The sequence below is a fragment of the Antechinus flavipes genome, chromosome 2 (assembly GCF_016432865.1).
Source record: "Antechinus flavipes isolate AdamAnt ecotype Samford, QLD, Australia chromosome 2, AdamAnt_v2, whole genome shotgun sequence".
NCBI classification, from domain to species: domain Eukaryota; kingdom Metazoa; phylum Chordata; class Mammalia; order Dasyuromorphia; family Dasyuridae; genus Antechinus; species Antechinus flavipes.
In genome coordinates, this window is record NC_067399.1 from 181,648,839 (window position 1) to 181,674,809 (window position 25,971).

The 25,971-nt window shown below is 32.5% G+C and overlaps 1 protein-coding gene across 1 annotated transcript in view; it reads left to right on the top strand.

Moving 5' to 3' along the window:
- CSMD1 (CUB and Sushi multiple domains 1) overlaps window positions 1-25,971 on the top strand; it is a 2,716,069-nt gene that overhangs the window by 720,670 nt on the left and 1,969,428 nt on the right. Inside the window, exon 3 of the mRNA XM_051975995.1 lies at window positions 24,215-24,327. Within this exon, the coding sequence (XP_051831955.1) occupies window positions 24,215-24,327 (113 nt within the window). The remainder of the gene's footprint in view (window positions 1-24,214; window positions 24,328-25,971) is intronic.

A 25,971-nucleotide genomic window follows, 5' to 3' on the forward strand; every position in this document is an offset into this window, starting at 1 on the left:
GGATGAAGTTATTAATTATGTCTATAATTTGCTGTTTCACCCAATCATTCTTTAGTATGAGATTATTTAGTTTCCAATTATTTTTTGGTCTACTTTCCTGTGGCTTTTTATTGAATGTAATTTTCAATGCATCATGGTCTGAAAAGGATGCATTCACTATTTCTGCCTTACTGCATTTGAGTTTGAGGTTTTTATGTCCTAATATATGATCAATTTTTGTATAAGTTCCATGAACTGCTGAAAAGAAGGTGTACTCCTTTCTGTCCCCATTACATTTTCTCCAGAGATCTATCATATCTAATTTTTCTAGTATTCTATTTATCTCTTTGACTTCTTTCTTATTTATTTTGTGGTTTGATTTATCTAATTCTGAGAGTGCAAGGTTGAGATCTCCCACTATTATAGTTTTACTGTCTATTTCTTCTTGCAGCTCTCTTAATTTCTCTTTTAGGAATTTAGATGCTACACTACTTGGTGCATATATATTTAATATAGATACTTCTTCATTATTCATTCTACCCTTTAGCAAGATATAGTGCCCTTCCTTATCTCTTTTGATTAGATCAATTTTTGCTTTAGCTTGATCTGAGATCAGGATGGCTACCCCTGCTTTTTTGGCTTCACCTGAAGCATAGTAGATTTTGCTCCAACCTTTTACCTTTAACCTGCATGTATCACCCCGCTTCAGGTGTGTTTCCTGTATACAACATATTGTAGGATTCTGGCTTTTAATCCATTCTGCTAACCGCTTCCTCTTTATAGAGGAGTTTACCCCGTTCACATTTATGGTTAAAATGACCAATTCTGTATTACTTGCCATCTTGTTAACCCCGGTTTATGCTTTTCTCCCTTCTTACTCCCTTACCCCCTCCCTTACCCCCCTTCCCAGTATTAAGCTTGTGAGCTCCCCTTGCTTCTCACAGCCCTCCCTTTTTCAGTATCCCTCCCCCCCCTTAAAGTTCCCCCCCCCCAACTTACACCTTTCCCTCCCAGTTACCGTATTCCCTTCCACTTAGCTTATTCCTTCCTTTTTCACTTTTCCCTTCTCACTTTTCAATGAGGTGGGAGAAGTTTCACCATAGATTGAATATGTCTAAAATTCTTCTCTTACTGCCAATTCTGAAAGCAGTAAAATACTCACTATTTTCATTCCTCTCCATTCTTTCTCTCAGATTTACTAGGTTTTCTTTGCCTCTTCATGAAATGTAGTACCCCCACTTTCCCTTTTTTCTAGTACAATGTCCTTTCCACAACTAGTTTCTAGAACAAGGTATACATGTATTCTTTATACATCTTTACAGCCGAAATATAGTTCCCAAGATTAATCTTTACCTTTTTAGATTTCTCTTGAGTTCTGTGCTTGTAGATCAAATTTTTTGTTAAGTTCTGGCTTTTTCATCAGAAATAGATGAAATTCGCTTATTTCGTTGAATGTCCATCTTCTTCCCTGGAAAAAGATGCTCAATCTCGCTGGGTAAGTTATTTTTGGTTGCATACCAAGTTCCTTAGCCTTTCGGAATATCATATTCCAGGCCCTTCGATCCTTTAATGTGGATGCTGCCAGATCCTGGGTGATCCTTATTGTGGCTCCTTGATACTTGAATTGGGTTTTTCTAGCCGCTTGCAGTATTTTTTCCTTTGCCTGAGGGTTCTGGCATTTGGCCACTATATTCCTTGGTGTTTTGATTTTAGGATCCCTTTCAGTAGGGGATCGATGAATTCTTTCAATGTCTATTTTACCTTCTGTTTCTATGACTTCTGGGCAGTTCTCTTTGATAATTTCCTGGAAGATAGTGTTCAGGCTTTTTTTTTCATCATACTTTTCTGGAAGTCCGATGATTCTCAGGTTGTCTCTCCTGGATCTGTTTTCCAGGTCTGTTGTCTTCCCCAGAAGGTATTTCACATCCTTTTCCATTGTTTGATTTTTTTGGATTTGCTTGACTGATTCTTCTTGTCTCCTCGAGTCATTCAATTCCAATTGTTCGACCCTGATTTTCAGTGAGGTATTTTCTTCACTCACTTTTTTAAGATCTTTTTCTAATTGTCCAATTGAGTTTTTTTGTTCTGTGGAATTTTTTTCCATTTCGCCAATTTTGTTTTTTAGAGAGCTGTTTTCTGTTTCCAGTTCACTAATCCTATTTTTCAAGGATTTGGTTTCTTTATCCACTCTCTCTTTAACTGACTTCTCCAGGCTCTTTTGCCAAGCCTCCCTCTCCTTTTGCAGAGCCTCCCTCTCCTTTTCCCATTTTTCTTCTAGCTCCCTTGTGAGCGCCTTTTTAATTTCCTCCATGAGATTCATCTGTGCTGAGGGACATAAGGTCTCTTCCTTCGGGGATTCACCTGGGGACTGTTTGTTTTTAGTCTCCTCAGGGTTTGGAGTCTGCTCTTTATCTGTATAAAAGCTGTCCAGGGTTAAATTCTTTTTCAGTTTCTTGCTCATTCTGTCTATTTATCAAAGACAAACTATCAAAGAAACAGAAGGAAAAAAAACCCCTTGAATGGAGGCTGCTTTCTTTGGGGGAGGGGCAGGGTATTCGTGAGGCACAGGTCCTACTGTGCTATGGCGCCTGCGCACTGAGATCCGAGCGCTCTGAGATCCGAGCGGGCTAAGACACTGTGGGGGAGGGGTGGCCAGGTCCCGAGAAATTCCAGCTGTTTGGGATTGTATTCTTCACCCCCGGTGTTTTTAGCTTCTCTGCTGGGCTGCTGACTTGCTCCTATAGCAAAGCTCTCACCGCAGAGACGGCTGCGATTGCGTCCTACCCCCTCTCCGCTCCACCCGGTTCTGAGCTGCTATCTGTGCTCTGGTTGCCGCTGCTGCCCGCAGACTGCTTCCAAATACCGTCCCCGCCCTCGCGCAAAAACAGACCTTTCTTGACGAGTCTCAAGGATGGTTTCTCTTGGTAAGTAATTGTATGGTTTTTTTTTCAGTCGAGCATTAATTCAGAGGCATGAAATGAAATGAATAGTGAGAGAAAAACACGGAGATTACACAGAAGTGTATTTCCTCTCCGCCATCTTGGCCGGAACTATAAAATGTTCATTCAAATATTTTCTGCTTTCCTTCTGATCATAGCTATAATGTTTTACTTGTACAAAAATTTTTGAAAATTATGCATTAGAAATTATAAATTTTATACCTTAATAAAGCAAGAGTTTCTTTAAAAAAAAAAACGGTCTCAAGGAAACCATCAGAGAGGCAAACTCTGAATGAATGTTCTATAATTAGTCATGCCTCAATGTGTTGTGCTACCCTGCTTTGTGAGAAAAGCGTTAAGTAACAATAATCTATAAAGCTATCTGAAATATGCTGTCTACTAAATAGTGTTGGTAGACACCTGGTCAGCAATTGCTCTGGAAAAAAAAAAAACCTACTAAAGTAAATGCATAGATTCAAAAATTGCATATATAATTTAATAAACCAGACAGTTAATCTCTTCATGGCAAAATATTGACAATACCATTTTTGTGTTGACAAAATGTTGATAAGATGAACTTTTAAAGAAAAGTGCATTTAAAATATTTTTAATTCAAATAATAGGTAACTGTCCTGAGGAATAAACTGATATTGTGTTAAAAAGTTTAATTCATTTTTAAATCCTGTTTCTTTAATGGAAATATACTCTAATGCTGCTCTGTGCATTTACAATCTCTTATTCTTTATCCCAAACCAAAGAATATATGTATTTCATTTGAACTAAGGTCACTCTTCGATGTCTCAAAATAAGATGTAGGTTGCAAATTATTACCAAGGCCCATGCTGAAGAAACGCAAATGCTGTCAAGCCTAGAAAGGTTTATTGTACAGGCTAGGTAATACACTGAATGTCTTTCATTCTAGTACCAAGCTAATTTAATTCAGTTAGGTTCGTCACTAGGTTAGGTGCTGTGTGATGATATTATTTCCTGGCATAACTCTGAAAATTCATGTGCCAAGAGTCAGGCAAAATCACAGATCTGAAAATTCAGGATTTTAAGCTACTGAGAATATATCACTTGCAGAGAGAGATTTCTCACAAGAGCTTCTCCACAATTTATATTCTTAGCATCCCATGTGACTTGCCTAGATTCTTTCATCCAGTAGGGGTAAAATATGGTATTTGAACACAAGTGTTTTGGTATTCAAGGATGGCTTTCCATCTATTATGCCATTCTATGTTGAAAATGAAAACAAAGCAGTTTTGGGAGGACATATGGTAGCACTTGCCCTTATGTGACACTCATGAAAGTTTAAAGAAGCCTTTATCATATATAAAAATACAGTTCCTTTTGGGGAGAGGTAATAGATAAATGAGTTCATCAGACCCTTCTTAGAAAGATGACTTAAAAGGAAATGGGGATCATAGAAGATCAGAGGGAAAATTAGCACCTACCAGAAGTAGGGAACAGTTGAAAAGGGGGAAAAAAATCATCTCTGAAAGGAGAATAAGAAGAAATCAAAGACATATCTATTTCACAAATTACTCAAAGTCTGCCTGTCTAAGATAAAGATAAGCAACTCTGATAGAAGAAGGGAAATAAGGTGATATTTAGATCCTGAAGTTCTGTTGGGATTCACATTCTGCTCTGAATCTATTTGTATGATCTTGAACTCCCAACTATGGATTTATTGTCTTTGAATTAATCATTTGGACTTTTTGGCTTCATTACTTATCTGTAAAGTAAAATGATTGCAACTTACCTCTGTATAAGTCAGTTTTCTGATATACAACATGAGCAAGGTAGATGTTGATCTGAATTTCCTTCTCTCTCTTAGTCTAATGGGTATGAAAATGCTCATAAAATACTTCTTCCTCCTAGCTTGTCAATTACATGAAAGGGGATACAAATTTTAATTATATCTCTATCCCAGTGCATGGCACAATTCTTTGCACAGTATACACTTAAAGGATTGTTAAATTGATGCATGAATAAATGTATAGATCTACTCCTTTCTCCTTATTTAGCAGATGAGAGAATGGAAGCTCACAGTTGTCTAAGATCTAATAGATAATGTTATTACAAATACAAAAGTAAATCAAGAAGTTTCTCTTTGCTGATGATGAGACAACCTCAGAAGGCATTCTGTATAATAAGTATTTTTAATACTTTTATTAAAGTATTTTTATACTTTTTATAGACTTTTATAAAGCTTCTGCTATATTTTGCTTTCTAAACATTAAATACATCAGTTTCCTTTTTACTAATAAGATGATTTTTCAAGAAAATTTAAAAACCCTCAAGTTTATGGTTATCTGTTATCTATAGAACTCACAGTTAATTGATTAGCACATATCATTTTAAAAATATACTATTTAAAAATGTACTAAAAATATATTTAAAAATATAGTAGTATATATTATTGCTATTATCATGGTAATAGTAGTTACTAGTATTTAACCCTTTAAGATTTTAAAGAGTTTAAAAAATATTATATAATTTTCTCCTTAAAACAATTCTGGAAATTATATGCTATTATTATCTATTTTACAAATTTAAAAATTAAAACAGAGAGAGCCCAAATGTATTGTTCAATGTCATATGGTTTAGAATTATCTGAAGCTGGATTAGAAGTCATCTTCTTGATTCCAAGTACCCAATACTCTATTTATTATGTGACCTGGTTATCTGTAATTAAATTACCTTATTACTATTCAACAATGCAGAATTTTCTGATTTCTTTAGGAATCTCTTTCTTATATCGGTAGAAAATAAACTGCATAATAAATTGGAACTAAACTGCCATCTAACTACCAGTAGTCAACTGACTTTTAAAGAAATCACATACTTAGATTTTTTCCATTTTTCATGGAGGGACAGGGTAGGAAAGACATGGTCATGTAGGCATCTACATAAACATTTTCAAAAGTAGAAGACAAAATTTTAGGGGAACATTTTTGCCTCTGAAACTATTTGATTCAATTGTGAGCCTTTTTTCAATGAACTGACAAAACAGACATAGAATAGCTTATGTTTAGTACTTAAGATTTAAAAGCATTTCTTATTCAAAAAGGAAGAAGCTTGATAGACATTTATTAAGGTTGCTCAATGAATAAGACATTGTGCTAAATGCTGAGGATATAAAGGCAAAAAAGGTAGTAGTCCTCAAAATGAATAAAATCTACAAAACATGCTTTCATACAACATTGTTCTGATATAGTCTGATTTTCCAAAATTAATTAATTCTGATGCATAATTTGTTAGTTGATATATTTGTCTAGAAACATTTAAAATTTTGAATTCCTGTCAAATTTTTAAAATACAACATAAAAGGGACAATTAGAAAAAAATTAGAAAAGGCAACACCCAATGTGGTCTTTTAAAGAAGAGATGCTCTTAGGAGAATCTCATAAACCTTTCTGATAAAGAATGCTATATTTATAATTTAAGTGGATTTTTATGGTGTCCCTGATATGATTGTAATGAAAATAATGGGGAAATGTTGGCCCAACAATATAGTTAGATGAATTTAGAACTGTTTGAATGGTTAAACTTAAAGAACAGACAATAATATCTCTATGTTGATTTGGAAAAATGTACCTAGGACAGGAATCTGTTGTTGGTGCTGAGGTTTTAAAAGTATTGCTAACTATGAATGAAATGTTCAATTGACACAAACCTGGGATTGATAAGTAACAGCTAGAAAATAATCAGGATCCAAAAAAATGTACTTGATATTCCAGTATATTGAACTGAATTGAATAAGAGGGAAAAAATATTGAGTATATTCACATCAAAAAAAAAAATACACAAGTTTAGACTTTGAATTTTTTTTTAATGTTTGATGAAATAGAAGGCAAAAATATCATATGTTGGCCAAAAAAGCTAATGTAACATAAGTTTCCATTAATTAAGTCCTAGTGGATCAGGAGAAATAGTTTTATATATTATTTTATATATATGTATATGTATATCTATATATATATCTATATATCTATATCTATATCTATATCTATATAATTTATGAATACTTGCTATCCAGAATGTTGTACTAGGTAAATCACAACTTCAGAACTGTGAGTTGGATTAGCATAAAGTCAATCAGATGTCTGCACCATGGCTAGCATTAAAATGTTGAGCCCATGGAAGGACAGGATTGGGGCTGGAAAATCAGGAGGTTTAAGAAGGGGTGAAGGGGTGAAATGGCCCAGTTTTAAAACAGAAGTCAAAACTTCCATGTTGATCAGTAGTATATTATGTTTGTGAATAGCTCCTTTACTTTCAGTATGGGTGATGAAGTTAGACCCAGTCATAAACACACACACACACACACACACACACACACACACACACACACACACACACACACAGAGTTACAGCCCGAAATTCTGGAAGGCGATAGTCTTGATCTTTCTATCCATGTCAGACCCAATAAATTACTGTACTTATTCCTAGATACAGTATTTTAGGAAATTAAGGACTTTGACAAGTAGAAAGCACCCAGAGTAGTACAGCTAAGTTGCCAAAAGTCATGGAGATCATTATATAACTAAATGATCATCAGCCTAAAGATGCTTAGTTTCAAGATAAGATTTTGGGGCAGGTGAGCTGCCACCAAATTTTTGGAGGGTTGTTATGTGGAAAAGGGGTCTGAGTTATTCTCTCTTTAAAAACAGTTTTTTAACCACTCTTCCATGCTTCCCTGCTCCCATATTTGATTATATGATTATTTATATCAACATTTTTATGGAAGCTAAATAAAGCACAAAATGGATGCCTACCAATTTGGCAATTGTAGAACAAATTATAGGTTGTATATATAATGGAATATTATAGCAACATAAGAAAATAAAATATGAAGATTTCAGGGAAACTTGGGAGATAGAAAGCTAAGAGTCAGTAAAATATGAGTTCAAATCTGACCTCAAATACTTACCAACTTTGTGACCTTGGGCAGAACAAATATTATTATTTTTATGATAATCAAATAAGATAATATTTGTACTGCACTTAGCACTGTTCCTGGCATATAGTACATGCTTAGTAAATGTTTAGTTTATCCATTAAGTGATACAAAGTAAAATGAACAGAATTAGAAAAATTTATACAACTATAATACAATAAAGCAAAATGGTACTAAAAGACATCAGACTTTGCTTATTGTTTGCATAATTGTGACTTCATTGAACTATTAGTAAATCAAACTTTCCTCCTTTGGGTCCAGAGGTGGTAGACTATAAAGTATTAATGATGCATGTGGATCATTGTTCATATCCTATCCAACTGTCCACAAGAAAACCAGAGATCACCTGGCTATCTATTCTGTTTAATCTTCTTTAATCCTAATCAGAAACAGTCACCCTCTAGATCTGATCTTCATGGACATTTCCAATCTTGCTTTCCCAACTCACAGTCATAATCATTTAGCGTATTCAATTCTAGAACTCTGCTCTATAACTAAAATATTTTGATTGATGAGTAAATATGAAGTCAATTAACTCACTATATGCCATAATTCGAATCCCATCCAAGTACCCAATAAAACTAGTGACTTCTCTCATTATGTTACCACCTGCCCACTAAGGAATGCATATTCCATTCCCTTTCCACTAGTGTCCCCACTAACATTGGGAACAACAATTATTGAGGAAAGTATTAAATTCCTTTGACCAATGACTCCATTCCTAAAACATGTGATTCTTAAGACCAAAATTCCCTTCTACCAATACCGTTATTTTCTTTGGGTGTTGTCACCATTAGAATGCACGCTTCTTAAGGATTCTCATTTTAATTTTATTTTTAAACTTCAGGACCTAGCTTAGTAACAAAAGTATGCTGAATATATCTTATTTGTCTTCCTTTTCTCTCTTTGCTTATGTATTTTTTCCTTTCTTCTCTCCTCCTTCTTTCCTTATTCAATCCTTCTTACCTTCCCTCTGCCTCTCCCTTTGTCTTTCTTTCTTCCCCTCCTTCCTTCCTCCCTTTCTCCCTCCTCTTTCTCTCTTTTCCTTTTTCTATGCTTCAGCTTCATTTTTGTTCTTCTGTCCTTCTTTCTTCCTTTCCTTCCTCCTTCCTTCCTTCTTTCCTTGTTCCTTTTCCTTCCCTCCCTCTTCCTTCTTTCCTTCTGGCCTATCCATTAGCTGACTACATGGTCTTGAATAATTAATTTCTATTCTCTGGATTTCTTTTCTTATATCTATGAGTTGAAATAGATGATCTTAATGATTCCTTTGGGATCTATGCTTTTATGTAATTCTGGTATATGTTAAGTTGTCTGAGAATCTGTCCAACAAAATTATTTTTAGAATTCTCAGATATTTGAAATTTGCATATCTTTATTAATATATTGCCTTTATTTTTTTTAAAGAAATATGGCTACTAGTTTTATGATCCATTTTCAAGATATGGAAAAGAATATGGGACCACTCTCTCAAACATTAGCTATATCTGTTCCATGTTTTCTCCTATATTTTATTACCAAGTCCTCTAACATACTGACTTATTTGCCTGTAAATATTTTTAATGATTTACTTTTCACTTCTTTTTACCTTATATAGAATCTTCACACTTTGCCATGCTTTCAATGAAATCCCCCTTCTCCAAAGAGTGGAACATGAATTTATTTATAACAAAATTAATATGTAGATAGGAGTTCAGCTATATATCATCACTGAACTTATGTGTCAGTCTTGTATCAATAAAAAGGCTTCACATCACAATTTTATATGGCATTAGATTTATATAAGTTGCACAGATTATTATGAAGGGACATACTTGGTGAATTGGGGACATATCTACTAATATTCCCTCTTTGTGGAATATGTTTTAGCAGCCACAATTGTAATAGGCCTGGCTTATATTTTGATTCTTTCCTGCCATTTCTGTTTAATGGTATATTTAGCTTTATGTTCTTTGTAAATTTAAATTGTATATGCATGGTTGGAGAGTTCAGTTGATTAGAACTATGACTATGAAAGCTTTTTAATCATATATTCTATTTGAAAAAAACTAAGAAAAAAATCTATGACATTATATTAATTTATGAATCTTTACTCATTTACAAATTGTATACATGGAATAACTAATAATTATATACATAATAAAGCACATTGCTAATTTTTAAAAGAATGAGATGAATGAAATTGATATTTGATCAATATGTGACCTATTAACTATAGGAAGTCATCAGAGTTTATTGAGTAGGAGAGTGATTTCATCAATAGTAATGTTTTAGGAAAATCACTCTGGTATCTATATGGAGTTCCAAAAGAAGAGAGAAATTTTAAGGGGATAGGGATAGTTCAATACTTAACTGATGAAGGACTGAATTTGGGTGGTCAGGTTATAGAAACAAAGAACTGGATAACTGAGAAAGATATTGTAGACCTAGCTATAGTAAGACTTGACAATTGATTAAATATAATAACTACTGTCTCCTTCATCTAGTAATCAAAAAGGACAGCAACATAGAGGATATGGATGACTAGAAAAATGATTGTATCCCATCCTCCAGAATAATAGTTAAGCAAAACTCCTGTCTCACCCAAAATAAAAAAGATATCAGGTCAGACTCTTATGTACTTTTACTACTCTGAAATTGAGATCCTGCTATACAAGAGGAACTTTTGCAACTATGTTGTGATTATGGGTAAGAGGCAATTAAAAAATTTCCCAATATTATAGGCATAATGTATAAAGGTATAATGACCTCCCCTTAATTTGTTTTTATTATTGTTTGGGTGTTTCTAATGAAAATATTAGTAAGCAAGTAGCAAATCGCAAATTCTCTTTTCACTATAACAGTGATTCCAGTGTGTGTACAATGTAATAAAGCTCTTTGAATTCTTTTCATAACAGTCTTGAATCAATGAATTGTAGAGTTGGAAAAATATAAAAGATAATATATTTTCTTCCTCTCACTTAAAAAATGGCAGTTGAAGAGTTGAAAATGATTCATCTAAGAACAGAAAATATCCTTCATAGCTGTTAATATCTAATGCTTTACTATATAAATGAGAAAAACTGATGCAAAATATTATTATTCACCTGAGGGAGCTCTAGAGCACAAAGTTATCATAGAAAAAGTCAGGATTTACATAAAATCTAAACATGCCAAGAAATATAATAGGGGAAAGATATAAATACATTTTTACATTGAAAATACTGCTAATGGATTGTGAATATAAAAATCAATTTCCAGATATGAATCTCTATGGAGAAAAAATTTTGGTCTTATAGAAAGCCTGAAAAAGGACATGGGTTATCTGGAACTAAGTCTTTATGATCACAATGATGTGCTAGAAAATAATGTTAATATTTTAATGTAATTTATAAAATATTGCTATTATTGTTGTCATAACAAAATCATGTCTGGAGGATGTTATAATATGCTTGGGGGGAAAAATCTGTTTAAATGTCTACTTCAAGATGCATATCATAGACTCTGGGTGATTGTAAAACAGTATTCCCAAAATAACTTGTTTCACGAATGGAAGAAAGCTAATCAGTTGGAATATTCTTGGAAAAATTGTTTAGAATAGATTTTCATGGAGAAAATTCTTTTTTAAAAACATTTCTGTTAGAGAGCAGTTTTTTTTATTCCAAATGGAATTTTTAAAAAATAGAGTACACAGTAATATCTCAAGTTTATTAAGCCACCTTAATATGATGATATTCATTTGGTGGTTTTAGAGAAAATAACCTTTGTGATAACTGTGATATAGACAATGATATATCTGAATATACTCACTGTACTTTCACTGTGTAGACCTCTAAGGAGAATATATTACAAACTCTAAAAAATGAAAGTGCTTCACAGACACATATTTTTGCTCTTGATTTTATTTGTTACATAAAATCTCACAGTATTGGATAATGCCTTTACAAATTCAGCTTAAATGTTGTAAGGAAATTTTTGTAGTACAATGAACCATAAATACCCCTGGGAGAAAAAAGTATCAATGGCAATGTGTTAGTCTTAGAAACAAAAAGACAATAAAACAGATGTGGTATAGTGCTGATTGAAAAAATTCTAATTTTAGAGTATCAAGAATCTAGTTCCTCCTCCTGGTACTTTCACTCATAACAGTACACAGTCAGTCCTAAACAACATTAATTAAATGTTTTATCTTCAAGTTCCACATGTATGAAATGAAGAACTCAGACAAGATGGCCTCTGAAGTTTCCTCTGATTCTAAATCTATGGAAGTGTAACTGAGCTATTGTAAAAGATGTATTATAAGTGAAGAAGAATTTACTACTGGTTTCCATTCACTGAAGTCCAATCATTTTATATTTGTTCATTCCCCTATGATTCTTCAGTACCCTTAAGTATGTGTGGTGATGGTGGTGACAAAGGAAGCTGAAAGTGTCTAATCTCTGTCATTGCCTCCCATTGGCCAATAATAACTCACACATTTTATAGGTTCCCTAGAGCCCAATTCAATTCATTCACCAGTCAGAGCAACTTTATGAAACTTTATTAGATTCAAAGCTATAATAATATATAAATACCCTCCCCAAAACATATGAGGCATAAAAATGCTTAAAATACTCAAAAGGGATCAGGTCAATAGTTTAGCTCATTTCCTATAATAGACAATATTCCTACCCAGTTTCATGTTCAGACCTTCCCCTGTGCTTTCATCTAAAACCATGGCTTCTTTAGACTTTCCTGCTGGCCTTCAGGACTATCAACAACATCTGATCTGTTATCCTGCTGCCAAAAAACTATGGCTTGAGCTTCTATGTTTGCAGACTCAAGCTAAAATTGTGTTTAGAACTGAAAAAAAATACAGAAACAGACCCTAAATGGGGAATGAAGGAGGATACACCCTTCCCTCATACTCTATTCAGTGTATGATGCCCAAGTTTCATATAAACAGCACTTTCATGTCACTAAACACCAGAGAGAAGCAGAGACAGAGAGACAGAGAAAGAGAGTCAAAGAAAGAGGGAGGTAGAAGAAATAGACACACAGAGAGAACTTCCCTATTTCTTGATTTCCTAAGATGAGCACTGTATTGTACTTCTCTGGATAGAATACCTTATTCTGAAAATGTTTTTGATTCAGCTTCATTTTTTCATCTGAGTTATTTGTCTCATATTGGAACAAGAAAAAGTACATTTCCCTTTTGTCTTCCAAGTTGAATTTTATGCCAGTAAACATTTATCTCTTTAACTTAAAATGGACAAAACTGGATAATGGACTGGAAATGGCAAACTTGACCATATATATGTTAATCAAGAATGGGAAGTTATAGGTATTTCAGTGCTGTTCTAAAAGGGGCAAAGTAGCAATAAAAATATACATAAAACAGAGAACCTCACATGACTGCAGGGGATTAGATGCATTTGTCAGACAATATTTATGTGATTCTAAAAATGTGAAGAAACTACAGTCCTATTGTCTGGTGTTCATATTTTCAAAAAATACCTAAAGCAAAAATTGAGGGAAAAATATCTGCCTATTCGTTCACCTATAGATGCATTCTTTGAGGGAAGCAAGAAGAAAGAGAGACATAGACAGAGAGAAACACACACACGCAGAGAAAGAGAGAGAAAGATACACAAACACACAGAGACAGACACATAGAGAAAGAGAGAGAGAGAGAGAGGGAGAAAGAGAGGAAGGAAGGGAGAAAGGTAGAGACAGGAAGGAGGGAGGGAAGGAAGGAGGGAGAAGAGAAAAAAATCCAAGTTTTATATAAAATACATGACAATTTGAAATATTTTATTTAATATCAGCGAATACATACTAGTTAGATATATTTGACTGTGGAAAATAGAACTGATATTTTTGTTCACTTTCTAATGTGAGCATTTTGTAAGATTGAAGGACTTATACTGAAAAACAAATACTTTCATTTAATATGCCTTAAAAGTATTACAAGGAAATTAATTTTCCATCTATTTGTTCTTTCCTTGAATACTCACATACTACCACTCATATTTATTGCCTTTCTTGTAAAAGTATCACTCAAATTCATCTCCTTTAGTTTTTTCAAACATCAAGGCTAATCAATTTTAAATATAAAACATCTCCTAAAGTTCCTTTATTTAATTTCTCTGCATCTGATGTTTCCTCTTTTAAGTTCATCATATAGGCATACATATGCACATATGTATATATATACACACAGACACACACATATATTATATGCATGTACATGTTTGAAATGACCCATCCCCACATACCACACCATGTAAGTTCTAAGACAACGCAAACTTTATTTTGTATTTCAATTGTATTCATATATATATAGTGTGTGTGTGTGTGTGGTATGTGTGTGGTGTGTGTGTTTGTGTATCTTGTGCTATGGTGTTACATAGTTGGCACATAAATGCTTGTGTATTGAACTGAATTTAATTATTGTCTATGGTCCAAACATATTTTTGATCACATACATGTATCTGTAACTTTTGACCATTTTCTTTATATATTATGTTTGTATTACTAAACTGAATAATACATACCCATTAACACATATAAGAGATAATTTGAAGGATGGAATATAATGTTTTATCTTAAAATTAAAGGAGAGACATTTCATTTTGCTGAAAAAGTGAGTGACCTGATCAAACTTGCACTTTAGAAAATTCATTTTAGTAGCTATATGGAGGGTAGCTTTGATTGGGAGAGAAGAGTTCATTAGGAGTATGATGCAATTGTCCAGATGAAAGGTGATAAAAGCTGGATTTCAATTGGTGGTTGTGTGGGTGGAGAGAAGGTAGATGAGAAATATAAATAATTGGTAAGGTTTTTGATAGCCAATCAGGTATTTTGGGGAAAGAACTTGGCATTGTCAATAATTCCAGGATTCTAAACCTATGTACACCCAGTGAAATATAGGAAGTTTGGAATACAAGTAGGTTTGGGGAAAAAAAAAAAACAACGTAATGATGTAAATACGCAATGTGATGTATAGAGGGCAAATCATGGAGTCAGGAAAACCTAAATTTGAATCTCACTTCAAATATTTAGTAAGTGTGGGTGTTGGCAGATCACTTAAAATTTCTTAGCCATTTTCCTCATCTATATAATGGGAAAAAAATAACAATATGTACTACACAGATTTATTGAGAGGTTAAAATAGGATGAACATCTGCAAAGCAATTTGCAATCCTTAAAACACTATATACGTGCAAGCTGTTGTTATTAATACTAATGACCTCTACAATGCTGGTCACAGCAAAATGAGAAAATGTTAGTGGTTACAGATTTAAATGTTTTGCTGAATTAAGTGTCTATTTTGGCTGCCACAATGAAGTGGGAGGACATTATCAATGTATCTTTTCATACTTTGATTTACCCATTAAGTCCAGGCCATGTTTGTCTTGGGGTCAATCCAGAGAATCCCATTTAGGAGATTACTATATTATCATAGATGACTTTGCTGTGTGGAGAAAATACCAACTTTAAAGATTCCCTAAACTGAGCTTCTCTGATTAATGGGTAGATATGTAAGCATTTTGAAAGGAATTCAAAAATTCAAAGGAATCCATTTTTAATTAGGAAAGACTTTTTGATGCTTCCATGTGATACAATATAAGTGATATGGTATATTATTTTATAGGCTAGAACTCAAATAATCAACAATAAGCCATTGCACTTATTATAGTTTTTTTAATATTTTCTCAAAAGGAATTTGTTTTTTCTCGATTGCATTAAACCTATCACTTTTCTAAAATGAAATCCTAATTTATTTGATTCATATTGTATTCATTATTGCTTCCCCCTTCATTGTCATACATTTTTTAGGATGGAATATGTAAACTTTCAGATTTGAAAAATTGAGCTATGAACGGCATTGTGACTTCTAAGTATGAATGTGGCTAAAGAGATCAAAATATAATTCATTTTATACTGATTATAGTGAGTGCCTATTTTGACTAATGGCCTTGGCTGCTGCTTCCAGATCCTGCTGGCCGTCAATAGCTTGGTATATTTATCTCATGAGAATCACAAAGTTTTGGCTCAAATTCAGCCACCCCATTGATCTGTCTGCTGCTATGATTGCTTCTGAGCAGTTAGTGACTGTTTCTATGGCTTCAGGTTGTGCTTCTTAAGTGTGGCTTTTGTTCTCATCCTTCAACAATTGGCTTGGCATTGGAATCTCATTTTATTTTTTTATTTCAAAGGTCAATGAAATAAAGACATGCAAACAGCAGCATGGCTTGAATGCTGCTGGACTGACTGAATCTCAGGCCCTATCCTTTCATTTAATATAATCACCTAAACTAAGTCCTTAGAAGATCTTGTTTAAATTCTGTTACTATCATTTACTTCTGTGATCTAAGTCAAATCACTGTCCTTTCTAGGAAACAGTTTATTTACTTGGATTTCAAATGAGATCATTGGTATAGTGGTCTGGAAGGTATTTTGTTAGGCTAATTCTTATGCACTTATTTAATAGGAGTAACCTTAAAAGAAATTGTTGATAAGGAATGATCTAGTTTATTCTGGTAAGTGAGCTTCTCTTTAAGTTTTAAATCTTTCCAAATTTGCTGATTCTTAACTTTGCACATGAATTTAAAGATATGGCAGAATCCTCAAAAAAGTTAAGTTAGAGATAAAGATAACCAACATCAGACATGGTATAGTAGAAAAAACATACCAAATCTCAAATTCAAGGTTAGAATGAGATTTCTCATTTGTAAATTGGTTTCTTTTATGAGATCAAGGACTGGATTTTGAAAATTTAGACAAAACCATGAAAACAAAACAAAAATACCATAGGATGCATTTAAAACTGACTTTTCAATGTGTTTTCTAAAAGGACAAGCATTAACTAATACAGACACACACAAACACACAAACACACACACAGACACACACACACAAATGATTCCTTTAAACAGATACATTTTTTCCCTCTTTCTCTGTTTTCTTCCTGCTTTACTTTTGGACCCCCTGACCAGGTTGGAATACAATCTCAAATACTTGTGAGATATAAAACAATGAGTAGTACCTCCATCTCTATGAATATCCCTTTCTTTATATGTAATAATAGAGAAAAAAATTACACCAATATCTACCTCACATGTTGTTTCTATCTATTGAATGGCATAATATTCATCCTATATAAACAAGACAATCACAATGGCATAGATGCTGAGCTGAAAGATTTAATTCAAAGAGTTCTCTGAATCCATGGAAGTAATAGTGACAAAAAACCATCATGACTTCATAATGAGCAGTTAATTCTAAACTAAGCTTATTTCATTTTGGGGGGACACCAATCATAAGTTACTAAGCTAAAAGAACAGGAGAATTTTTGCAATCATTTACCTAGATTTTAGCAGATGATTTGGTGTTGTTTTTATTAACAAGTAGAACAGAAATCTAATATCCTAAAACTATAAGGAATTGCTTGAAAAGTCAATCTCAAAGATTAGGTATTAATGTTTTTGAGAAAAGGTTTCTGTTCCTAGGTTTCTGATCTTTTACTGTTCAAGAGTTATTAGTGGATTGGATGAAGACATAGTTGGCATTCCTGTCAAATATTATCAAATGCAGGTTATATACAGTCGATTATGCAGTTAACAAGCTTTTAGCAAACACCTATGTATCAAATGGTATATAATGCACAGGGTTGCAAAGAAAGTCAACTCAGGAAGTATTTGTTAAATGCTTATTATGTGACAGACACTTTGCTAAGTGCAGGGGATACAAAGAAAAAAAATAATAAAATTTTAATTCTCCAAGATCCAAAAAGAGAGAAAATATGCAAACAGAAAGATAAAATGTAAGATATGTAAAAATAATCTCAGAGGAGAAGACATTAGACACTGTGATATAAGGCAAGAAAGTCTGTTGAAGGTGGTGTTTGATCTGAGTTGTAAAAGAATCAAGGGAAACTGAAAGGCAGAGGTTGAACAGGAAAACATTCCAAACATAGAAGCTAGTCATTGAAAAATCATGGAAATAGATGATATTGTGTAACATTTACATAGCAAGTAGAAATACAGCAAATTATTCAAGGCAGCAAGCTCACAGAGAATGTGGAAAAGAGTAAAATTTAAGTAAGCTAGAAATGTCCTAAGGTACTAGATTACAATGAGCATTAAATGCCAAACAAAAGACAATATGTGATCCTTGAGATAATAGGGAGTCATAGACATTTTTCTTCTTTAGGAAAATTACTTTGGTAGATGAATAGGAAATCTGAGGCTACATTTGAGAAGGAAAACTAAAAAGATGGCTGGTGCAATGAAACAAGACTGGGAGGGATAGGTAATACATTGGTAGAAAGAATAAGAATCTAAATAGATTCTGACTAGCTAAAAAGTTATTTATTACTTTCATAATCTAAAGGCAAAAAAAACCAAAACAAACAAACAAACAAACAAAAAACCCTTTAATGCATAGTATTCTAGTTCTTAGAGGAAAAAAAAACTTTATAAGGCAGAAAAATGTATATATGGACAGGAAGTACTAATGAGAAGTCAACCTGGGTTTTTGTTTATATAATTGATGTATGTACTACTGCTGTAGTATATGTTAATGTAGTATAGTGTGTTAAAAGAGCAAAATTGAACATGAACAAAAGGTTATTTTTTGTATATAAATAAATGAAGCCTATCAAAAAAAGTTTCACACTTCTGTACATGGTTTAAATTAGACTATTATTAAATATAACATAGTTGTGAGTGATGAGGATTAAATTGTGCCATTCTGGTCTGGTTACATCTGAATACTTCCAGTCAACTCTCACAAACTCATAAATTGCGGCTGGATTGCTATTTTGGATTAGTGAAATGACTTACGCCTTTCCATACTGAAAGTTACCTACATTGGTGAAATTACTCTTTTATACAAAAAAAGTTCCAAAGAACAAATAAATATTGGTCTGAAAAATTTGAATTGATTTCCCTGGAATTAGAAACATGTTACATTCAGGAATAAAATAGTCATCAAGGATGTTAGACATTTACTGTGAACTCTGATTTGTTAATGACAATAATTATTATTGAATTTATTTACTTATTATTTTAACAATGAGAGTCATGACTTTGTCATAATTCTGATGCTTTCTCATAGAATAAAGATGACTTATACTTTCATTGGGGTCCTAGCAACAGATTTAATATACTTTATAGATGGCTAATTTACTTGAGTATTCCAAAACTTAGCAGCAGTCAAGTAGACACATTTTGTTTGTCTAAGGCAATACATGAAAGAAAATAGTATGATGTTTATTATCCAACACATTGTAGATTTCTCTTTTAATTTCATAAGCATTAAAATAATAATTAATCAGAGCCATTGGTTCACCAAGCAAACACTGCAATTCCATTTCTGATGCTTGCATTTTTGTCAGCTGGTTCAGTCCAACTCTTCATGATCCCATTTGAGTTTTTATTAGAAAAGATATGAAAGTAGTTTTCCATTTCCTTCTCTATCTCATTTTACATATGAGGAGAGTTAAGTGACTTGCCCAGGGTCATATGGCTAGAAAATATTAGAACCTGGATTTGAATTCAGGAAGATGACCCTTGAAATCTCCATGCATGACAATCTATCCACTACTCCCTCATTTTCCATGAAGTAGAATGTCATTACAATGAAATCACAGGTCAAATCCTTGTCCTTAGAGAAATAAGTAATATTTAAACAAATGAAAAGCTCATATAATACAAATGAAAGAGAAATAGCTTTAGAATCAGAATGCCCAGACCCAAATCCTATGCCCAAATATGGCATTTATTATAACTTTTCCTTTTTCTTTATAACTATAACTATATATGAACATTTTATACAGAGAGAGAGAGAGAGAGAGAGAGAGAGAGAGAGAGAGAGAGAGAGAGAGAGAGAGAAACTTTTTGGAGACAATTACACTTTAACTTTAAAGTTAAATTTTATAATTCAGATAAACATTGTAGAATTACAAGTTTTATAAGGGATTTTTATTATCTCTTTAAAGTCCTCAAAGTATTGATCCTTATTACTAGATAGCTGAGGATATAGTCTACTTTGAGCTCAATATTCGGCATAGATATGAAAAAAACCCTTTTTGCTCTAAGTTTTATAATCATCTGATTTTTATATGGACAAAACATTACCAAATATGAATCACATTTACATAAACCAAACTTTAAAATCAATTTTATTAATTAAAAATCAATTTATTAATTAACAAATCAAATTTATTAATGAGATTGGTATGGGGATGAAAATACAGGTGATCAAAGATTAAAAATATTTTTAGTGATATGGTTTATTATTTAATCCTCATAGCCATAACTCTATCCACATAAACCCTTTTTTCTGCTTAGAATTTCCCTGACAATTGTTTTTGTTTTCTTTTCTTTAAACATAAATACTTACAGTTTTCATAATTGTTATATTTCTGATACTGATTTGGGTATCTTGGTTGGTACAGCACAGCAAAATATTTTGGATGTTTCTAAATGCAATTCATCCTAGCAATTTGAAGAGAGATGGCAGCAGAAATAAACTTGTTCAATTCAGAATCTCATGTTTTCTGCAGAGTGAACATGTACATAGAAAATAGAAGGAATGCCACAAATCATTTCTCAGTTACTTAGCAATCATTCATCTCTGGCAGGTGTGCTCTGTCATTTTACCCTGATAGCTAGATGTGAGAAGGGAATTGCTTTTCTTTCAGTAAAAGATACAACTAATGAGATTCTACAGGACGTGAGGGATACAACTAGAAAAAGACAGAAAGACAGGGACATGTTCTGAGTGACATTAACTGCACTTATTCATTGACAACAAAATTGATTTCTTGCTATTACCCTTGTTCCCTTTTCTTCACTAACTTTTTTTCTCTGTTTCATTCATTCACTCATTTATTGGGCACACACTCAACAGACAGTAAAAGAAAGCAAAAACAAAAATTAAAAGTAAAAAGACCCAAAATAGAGGATCATACATCTTGAAAGGGACTTTAGAGAACATCTAAGATTTACCTTCTTTTGAATGTATACTACAAGAAATCTGGGTATGCTGGATAGAACTCTGAGTCGGGAAGTAGACAAGTTGTAAAATAAAATTGAATTTCAGGTACTTTTTAGCTGTGAGACCCTGGGCAAGTCATTTAACCATTATCTACCTTAGTTTTCTAAATTGTAAAATTGTTATAATAATATTACTCATCACACAGGGTGATTACAAGAAACAAATGAAATATTTTTTTGTTTGTTTTTTTTTAAGTGGTTGGCACAGTTGCTGATATAAGGAAGATGCTATATACATGCTTATTCCCTTTCTTCTTTTTTTTGCCTTCCTCTGCAATATTCCTAACTTGTCAAACCTAATAATTTTAAAGTGGTAAAAATAATTTTCACCATTATGTCATATTTTTCATAAATTCTAAATAAAATACTTTCTGAGCACCAAGGTAACCCTTCTCTGCTCAATTTGGTTGCTACAGAAATTGTCAGGAATTGTGCCAGTTCATGGAGATGCCCTGTAAGGTCACATATAATGTGGGTGGAGGATGGGGGAGGGTGATGAAGAAAGGAAAAAGTATAAAATATGAGCTATACATATTAAGATTCATGTGTTCATATTTTGTCACTTTCAATAGATGAAACAATCACTGACAGGCAGGTAAAATCCCATAATCAATGAAGTATCTGTTTCAATAAGACATATATTGTGAGTATATTGGAAGTATGCCTTTGTATATGTGAATTGAATGGTTAGCATTATGTGAAAGTTATTCTAGGTTTACCATTCATATGGACTTTTAAAGTTGAAAGGAAGCATAGATACAAATGAGTAGTCTTGCATTCAGTGAAGACATGTCTTCTAAGGCATCTCTAATAAAAGATCATCCAGTTTTTGCTTGAATATTTTTTGTTATTGGGAATTGAGGAATACCATATCATGACCCAGTCTATTATAATGTTGAACATTTTAAACTGAGTGATTTATTTTTATTCTGAGATAAAACTTGACTCTCTGTAATCCATTTGTTCTAATATTATTTTGGAGAAACTGGAAAAGTCTGTTCTTCTACCAGAAATTTATCCAAATATTAGAAACATTTAAAATTTCTCCTTTATCTTTATTAAGACAAAAAAAAAAACTTCAAATTTTTCAGTGGCCCAATGGATTATATGATTTTCAGAACTTGAAATATCCTGAGTAATACATTGCATTTTGTGTGCAATTATTAGAATAATAATTGGGAGGTTGGGAGAATCCAATTTGTTCTAAATGTTAAGACTTTTTCAGTTACATTGAGATTATATATATTTCTCTACAAATTCCACTTAATGTTTATAGAAAAAAAAGAAATCCAAAACTTCTTCCACCTGATATCTCTTGTGGGATACATGGAATTAACAATCAGTTTTCCAGGGGGAAAAATGTCCACATGACATACACTTTTAAATTTAATCTACATGATCAATATTTTCTATCACTTTCTTAAGTTTTATAAGTAAATGAAAGAGTAAAACAGCTCCTGTTTTGTAGTATTTAGTAATGTCCAACAATACTCATAAAATTTATGAATTGTCACTACTAACCTATTGCTTGTAATAATTAGAGATAGATATGATTTCATATCTGTCTTCTTTTTTCCAAGTTAAACCTTCCTTTAATCTCTGTTTGATATGATTTAAAGGATCCTTCACTTTCTATTTGAGGTACACTTCATAATATATTGGTGAGCTTCCTATAAAGCAGCACCAAAATCTGATGAAAATATTCCAGATAGAGTCAAAAGAATCCAGAGATCAATGAAGCTTTTACTTGCTAAGTCCTAGACTCTTTGATTTACCTATTGAAATCTAAACTAATTTGAAAGTTTTAGATGATATGTTCTACTGTTTGTGAAAGCAAAAGGTAAGTAGAATGGAAGACAACTCAGAGGTCATCTAGCCCAATACTATAACTGAGTCTTGTCCCTCAACATCCCCAGACCATTTTTTCTATCATAAATTATACTGATTAATTTGAGTTTTTAAACATTTTAAACATATAGAGAATTAAATTTATTTTTTACTAAATTTTATCATACGAGTTTTGCTACATTATTACAACCAAATACTGAGTATTTTTGTGGAGGGGAGAATGTTGACTATATTGAAAAACATATCTCCCAATTTCACATTGTTATTAAACTTTATAAACTTTATGAGGAAAAAGGAAAAGAGGGAAGAAAGGAGGGAGGGAGGGAAGGCAAGGAAGCGAGGTTTAGAGGGAAGGAAGGGAGGGAGGGGATAAGGAGAAAGAAGAAACATGTAATTTTATTTTTCATCCTTGATAATTATCAATATATTTAATCAGTTTTATTTGAGTTTTCTAAGTGCTATGAATAATAATAGCCCTGTTTGGACAGCAAGATTTATTCATCTAAGTGAAGAATTACATTCAATAGAATGACTAAGTGATAGAATGCCATTGCTTTTATTGAAAAAAAAATGCAATCGCCTCTATTTACAATGTGAGAATGAATTAATCTGATGTTTAGATATGATTCTGGCATTTTCATTTTTGTTAGACATGTAACACTGTCATTTTCTTTATTAATCCATTGTTAGATTACATTAGAACATAATAAGCCTTGTTGGATGGCTTTATTTCATTGATTCTTCTACTTGGAGCAATTATAATAAATATATAGTACATTAACTATATTAACAAGCCAGAATTGTTCTACTGGGGATTAATCTTAAAGTAAGTTTCTTTCAGCATCATCTCTATCCTCAGCATATTCTCTAGGTATTCTGTTCTGATTCAGAATCTATAGATAAAATTGATCAAATCTTGCCTGTGATTATTAAAGCTTACTGTGGAATAGAGATAAAGCTCTTATCTTGGGAAAGGATTTACCTCAAGAAGACAAAATACTTTTTTTTTTTTCCTGGAAGAGAGATTTCAGATAACCTATGCCCTCCATAACATCACCCCAAACTTTGAAGACAACTCATAATAGATGTCAGAAACAGACATCAAAATCAAGCTTCTGGGGTTTACTCTGAACTTTGTTGATTTTTATTTTAGCATACTATCCAAACAGTTTTAGTTATCTGGTTTCTCTAATTGTAACAGTAAAGAATCCATAAATTAAAAGAGGGCATGATAAGTTATGGTCAAATAGAATTATAAGAAAAATAAGAGGTAATCGATTGACAATGAAAAGTACTGAAGAAAAAAATCTTGAAGGAGGAGAAGGAGGAAAATAAGGAAGTACAAGGAGAAGGAAATAGTATTCATAATTATTATTTTAGGTATTCATAAATTCTAGATTACAAGTTACTTCATTAATAAATATGATTTCTTAATTGTCATTCTTATTTTTTTTCCTCATTAGATTATCTGGATTTCAGCTGCCATCATCCATTGTGAGCACAGGCTCTATACTTACTCTCTGGTTCACTACAGACTTTGCTGTGAGTGCTCAAGGTTTTAAAGCCCTTTATGAAGGTAAGTTATTTAATTTTTCTTTTCTTTTATTTTTTGTTTTTAGTGAGAAAATATTATTAAGGCATTGTGGGATTTTGATTTGATTGATAAATATGGTTTTGATTCTGAAGCCCCACTGCTTGCCTGATGAATTGTCACTTTATATTAACGTTATAAAACTAGAAATAATCATCAGTTATTTTATATGACTTTTTATATGACAACATGTGGCTGTTTTGCTTTCCCCTCAAATGTTTGGATTACTTACCACAAAACCTATTTTTATACTATCCAGATTTTTATTTCTTTCAAGAAAAAAAAAATCTGCATTTAGCGACTTGTATTTTTAGAAGTGCAATGTGGTATTTTCAGAACTTTTGAATACTAAATAAGAGCACACCTGGTGTGTGAAATGAGATCTTTTAAAAAATAATTTAAAAGCATTTTCTTGATAATGTTGAGGGCAACTGTTTGAGTTTGGAATGCTTAGCTAAAGGAGAATGTCATTTGGACTTGTGTTCTGTTAAAGTTGAAGTTTGAATTGAAAAAATGGCATTGGTGATGACTTGGGCTGTGTATTTTTTTTTTCTTGGACTTTCTGTATTTGGTGATTTTGTTCTTACATGATTAGGGACATAGATAGAAATGATTCTGCTCCTTGGTGACTAATCAAACAAATGAACACTCTCTGATTAAAGCTTAGCATCTGCTAAACCAAATCATTAATGTGACTGATGTTTGCTTTATGTAAGGAAATATTCATTTTATAATTAAATAGGCACTAAGACATCAGGTGTACAAAAAGCATGTTTTCTTGACCATAACCATTAGAAATGTATTTCATAAATTTTGAAATTATTTTTCTATTTTCATTGATGACATATATATGCATAGTTTATTAATATCAGTATATATATATATATATAGACAGATGATAGATGAACACACTAATTTTTCATCTCAGCTTTGTGTCGAATTGTATTTTTGTTAAAATCATTCTGACATAATAAGATAACTTTAATCTGGAACTCATACATTCAACTTTCTTAATACAAACTTTCTAATGACTATTCAAATGACAATTTTTAAAATATGGAGTGCTCCTGTTATACAGGCTATATGCTATGTTCAATGGAAATCGCAGTGAGACTGATTAGAAAATATTTTCTTGAGTTAGCCCAAACTATTCTCTTTTAGGTATAGCTTAATGCCATGTAATCAACCTTGGAGGGCATTGATAACATTTGAAATCATTCAGTAGAAGAAATTATTTAATATAGGACCTAGTTTACAAGAAGAAATAGATAAAGCAGAAAATTACCAGATGGACTGCATCCACCTAGAAGCTGTACCCTGTTGTTGCCCTGACTTTCACCTTCCTCCCGCAAGATTTTCTTCACATTTTTACTACTTTCCCTGAATACAGTTGCAAGAAAAAAAAATTCTAATTACAGTTCCAGATATCTCTATGCTTGAATCTGAAGATAATGACCTGAAAGGGTTAATCTCCTTTAAGTACCTTGCTGACAACCAGGGAATAATATGCTTATTTTGAGATTAATGGTTACTGTTGGCTATCAGATTTGTTTATATCCATCCACTACTTCCTCTAAGCAGTAAATCTGTGTAATACCTTTATCAATTAATATCACTAAACTCTCTCCA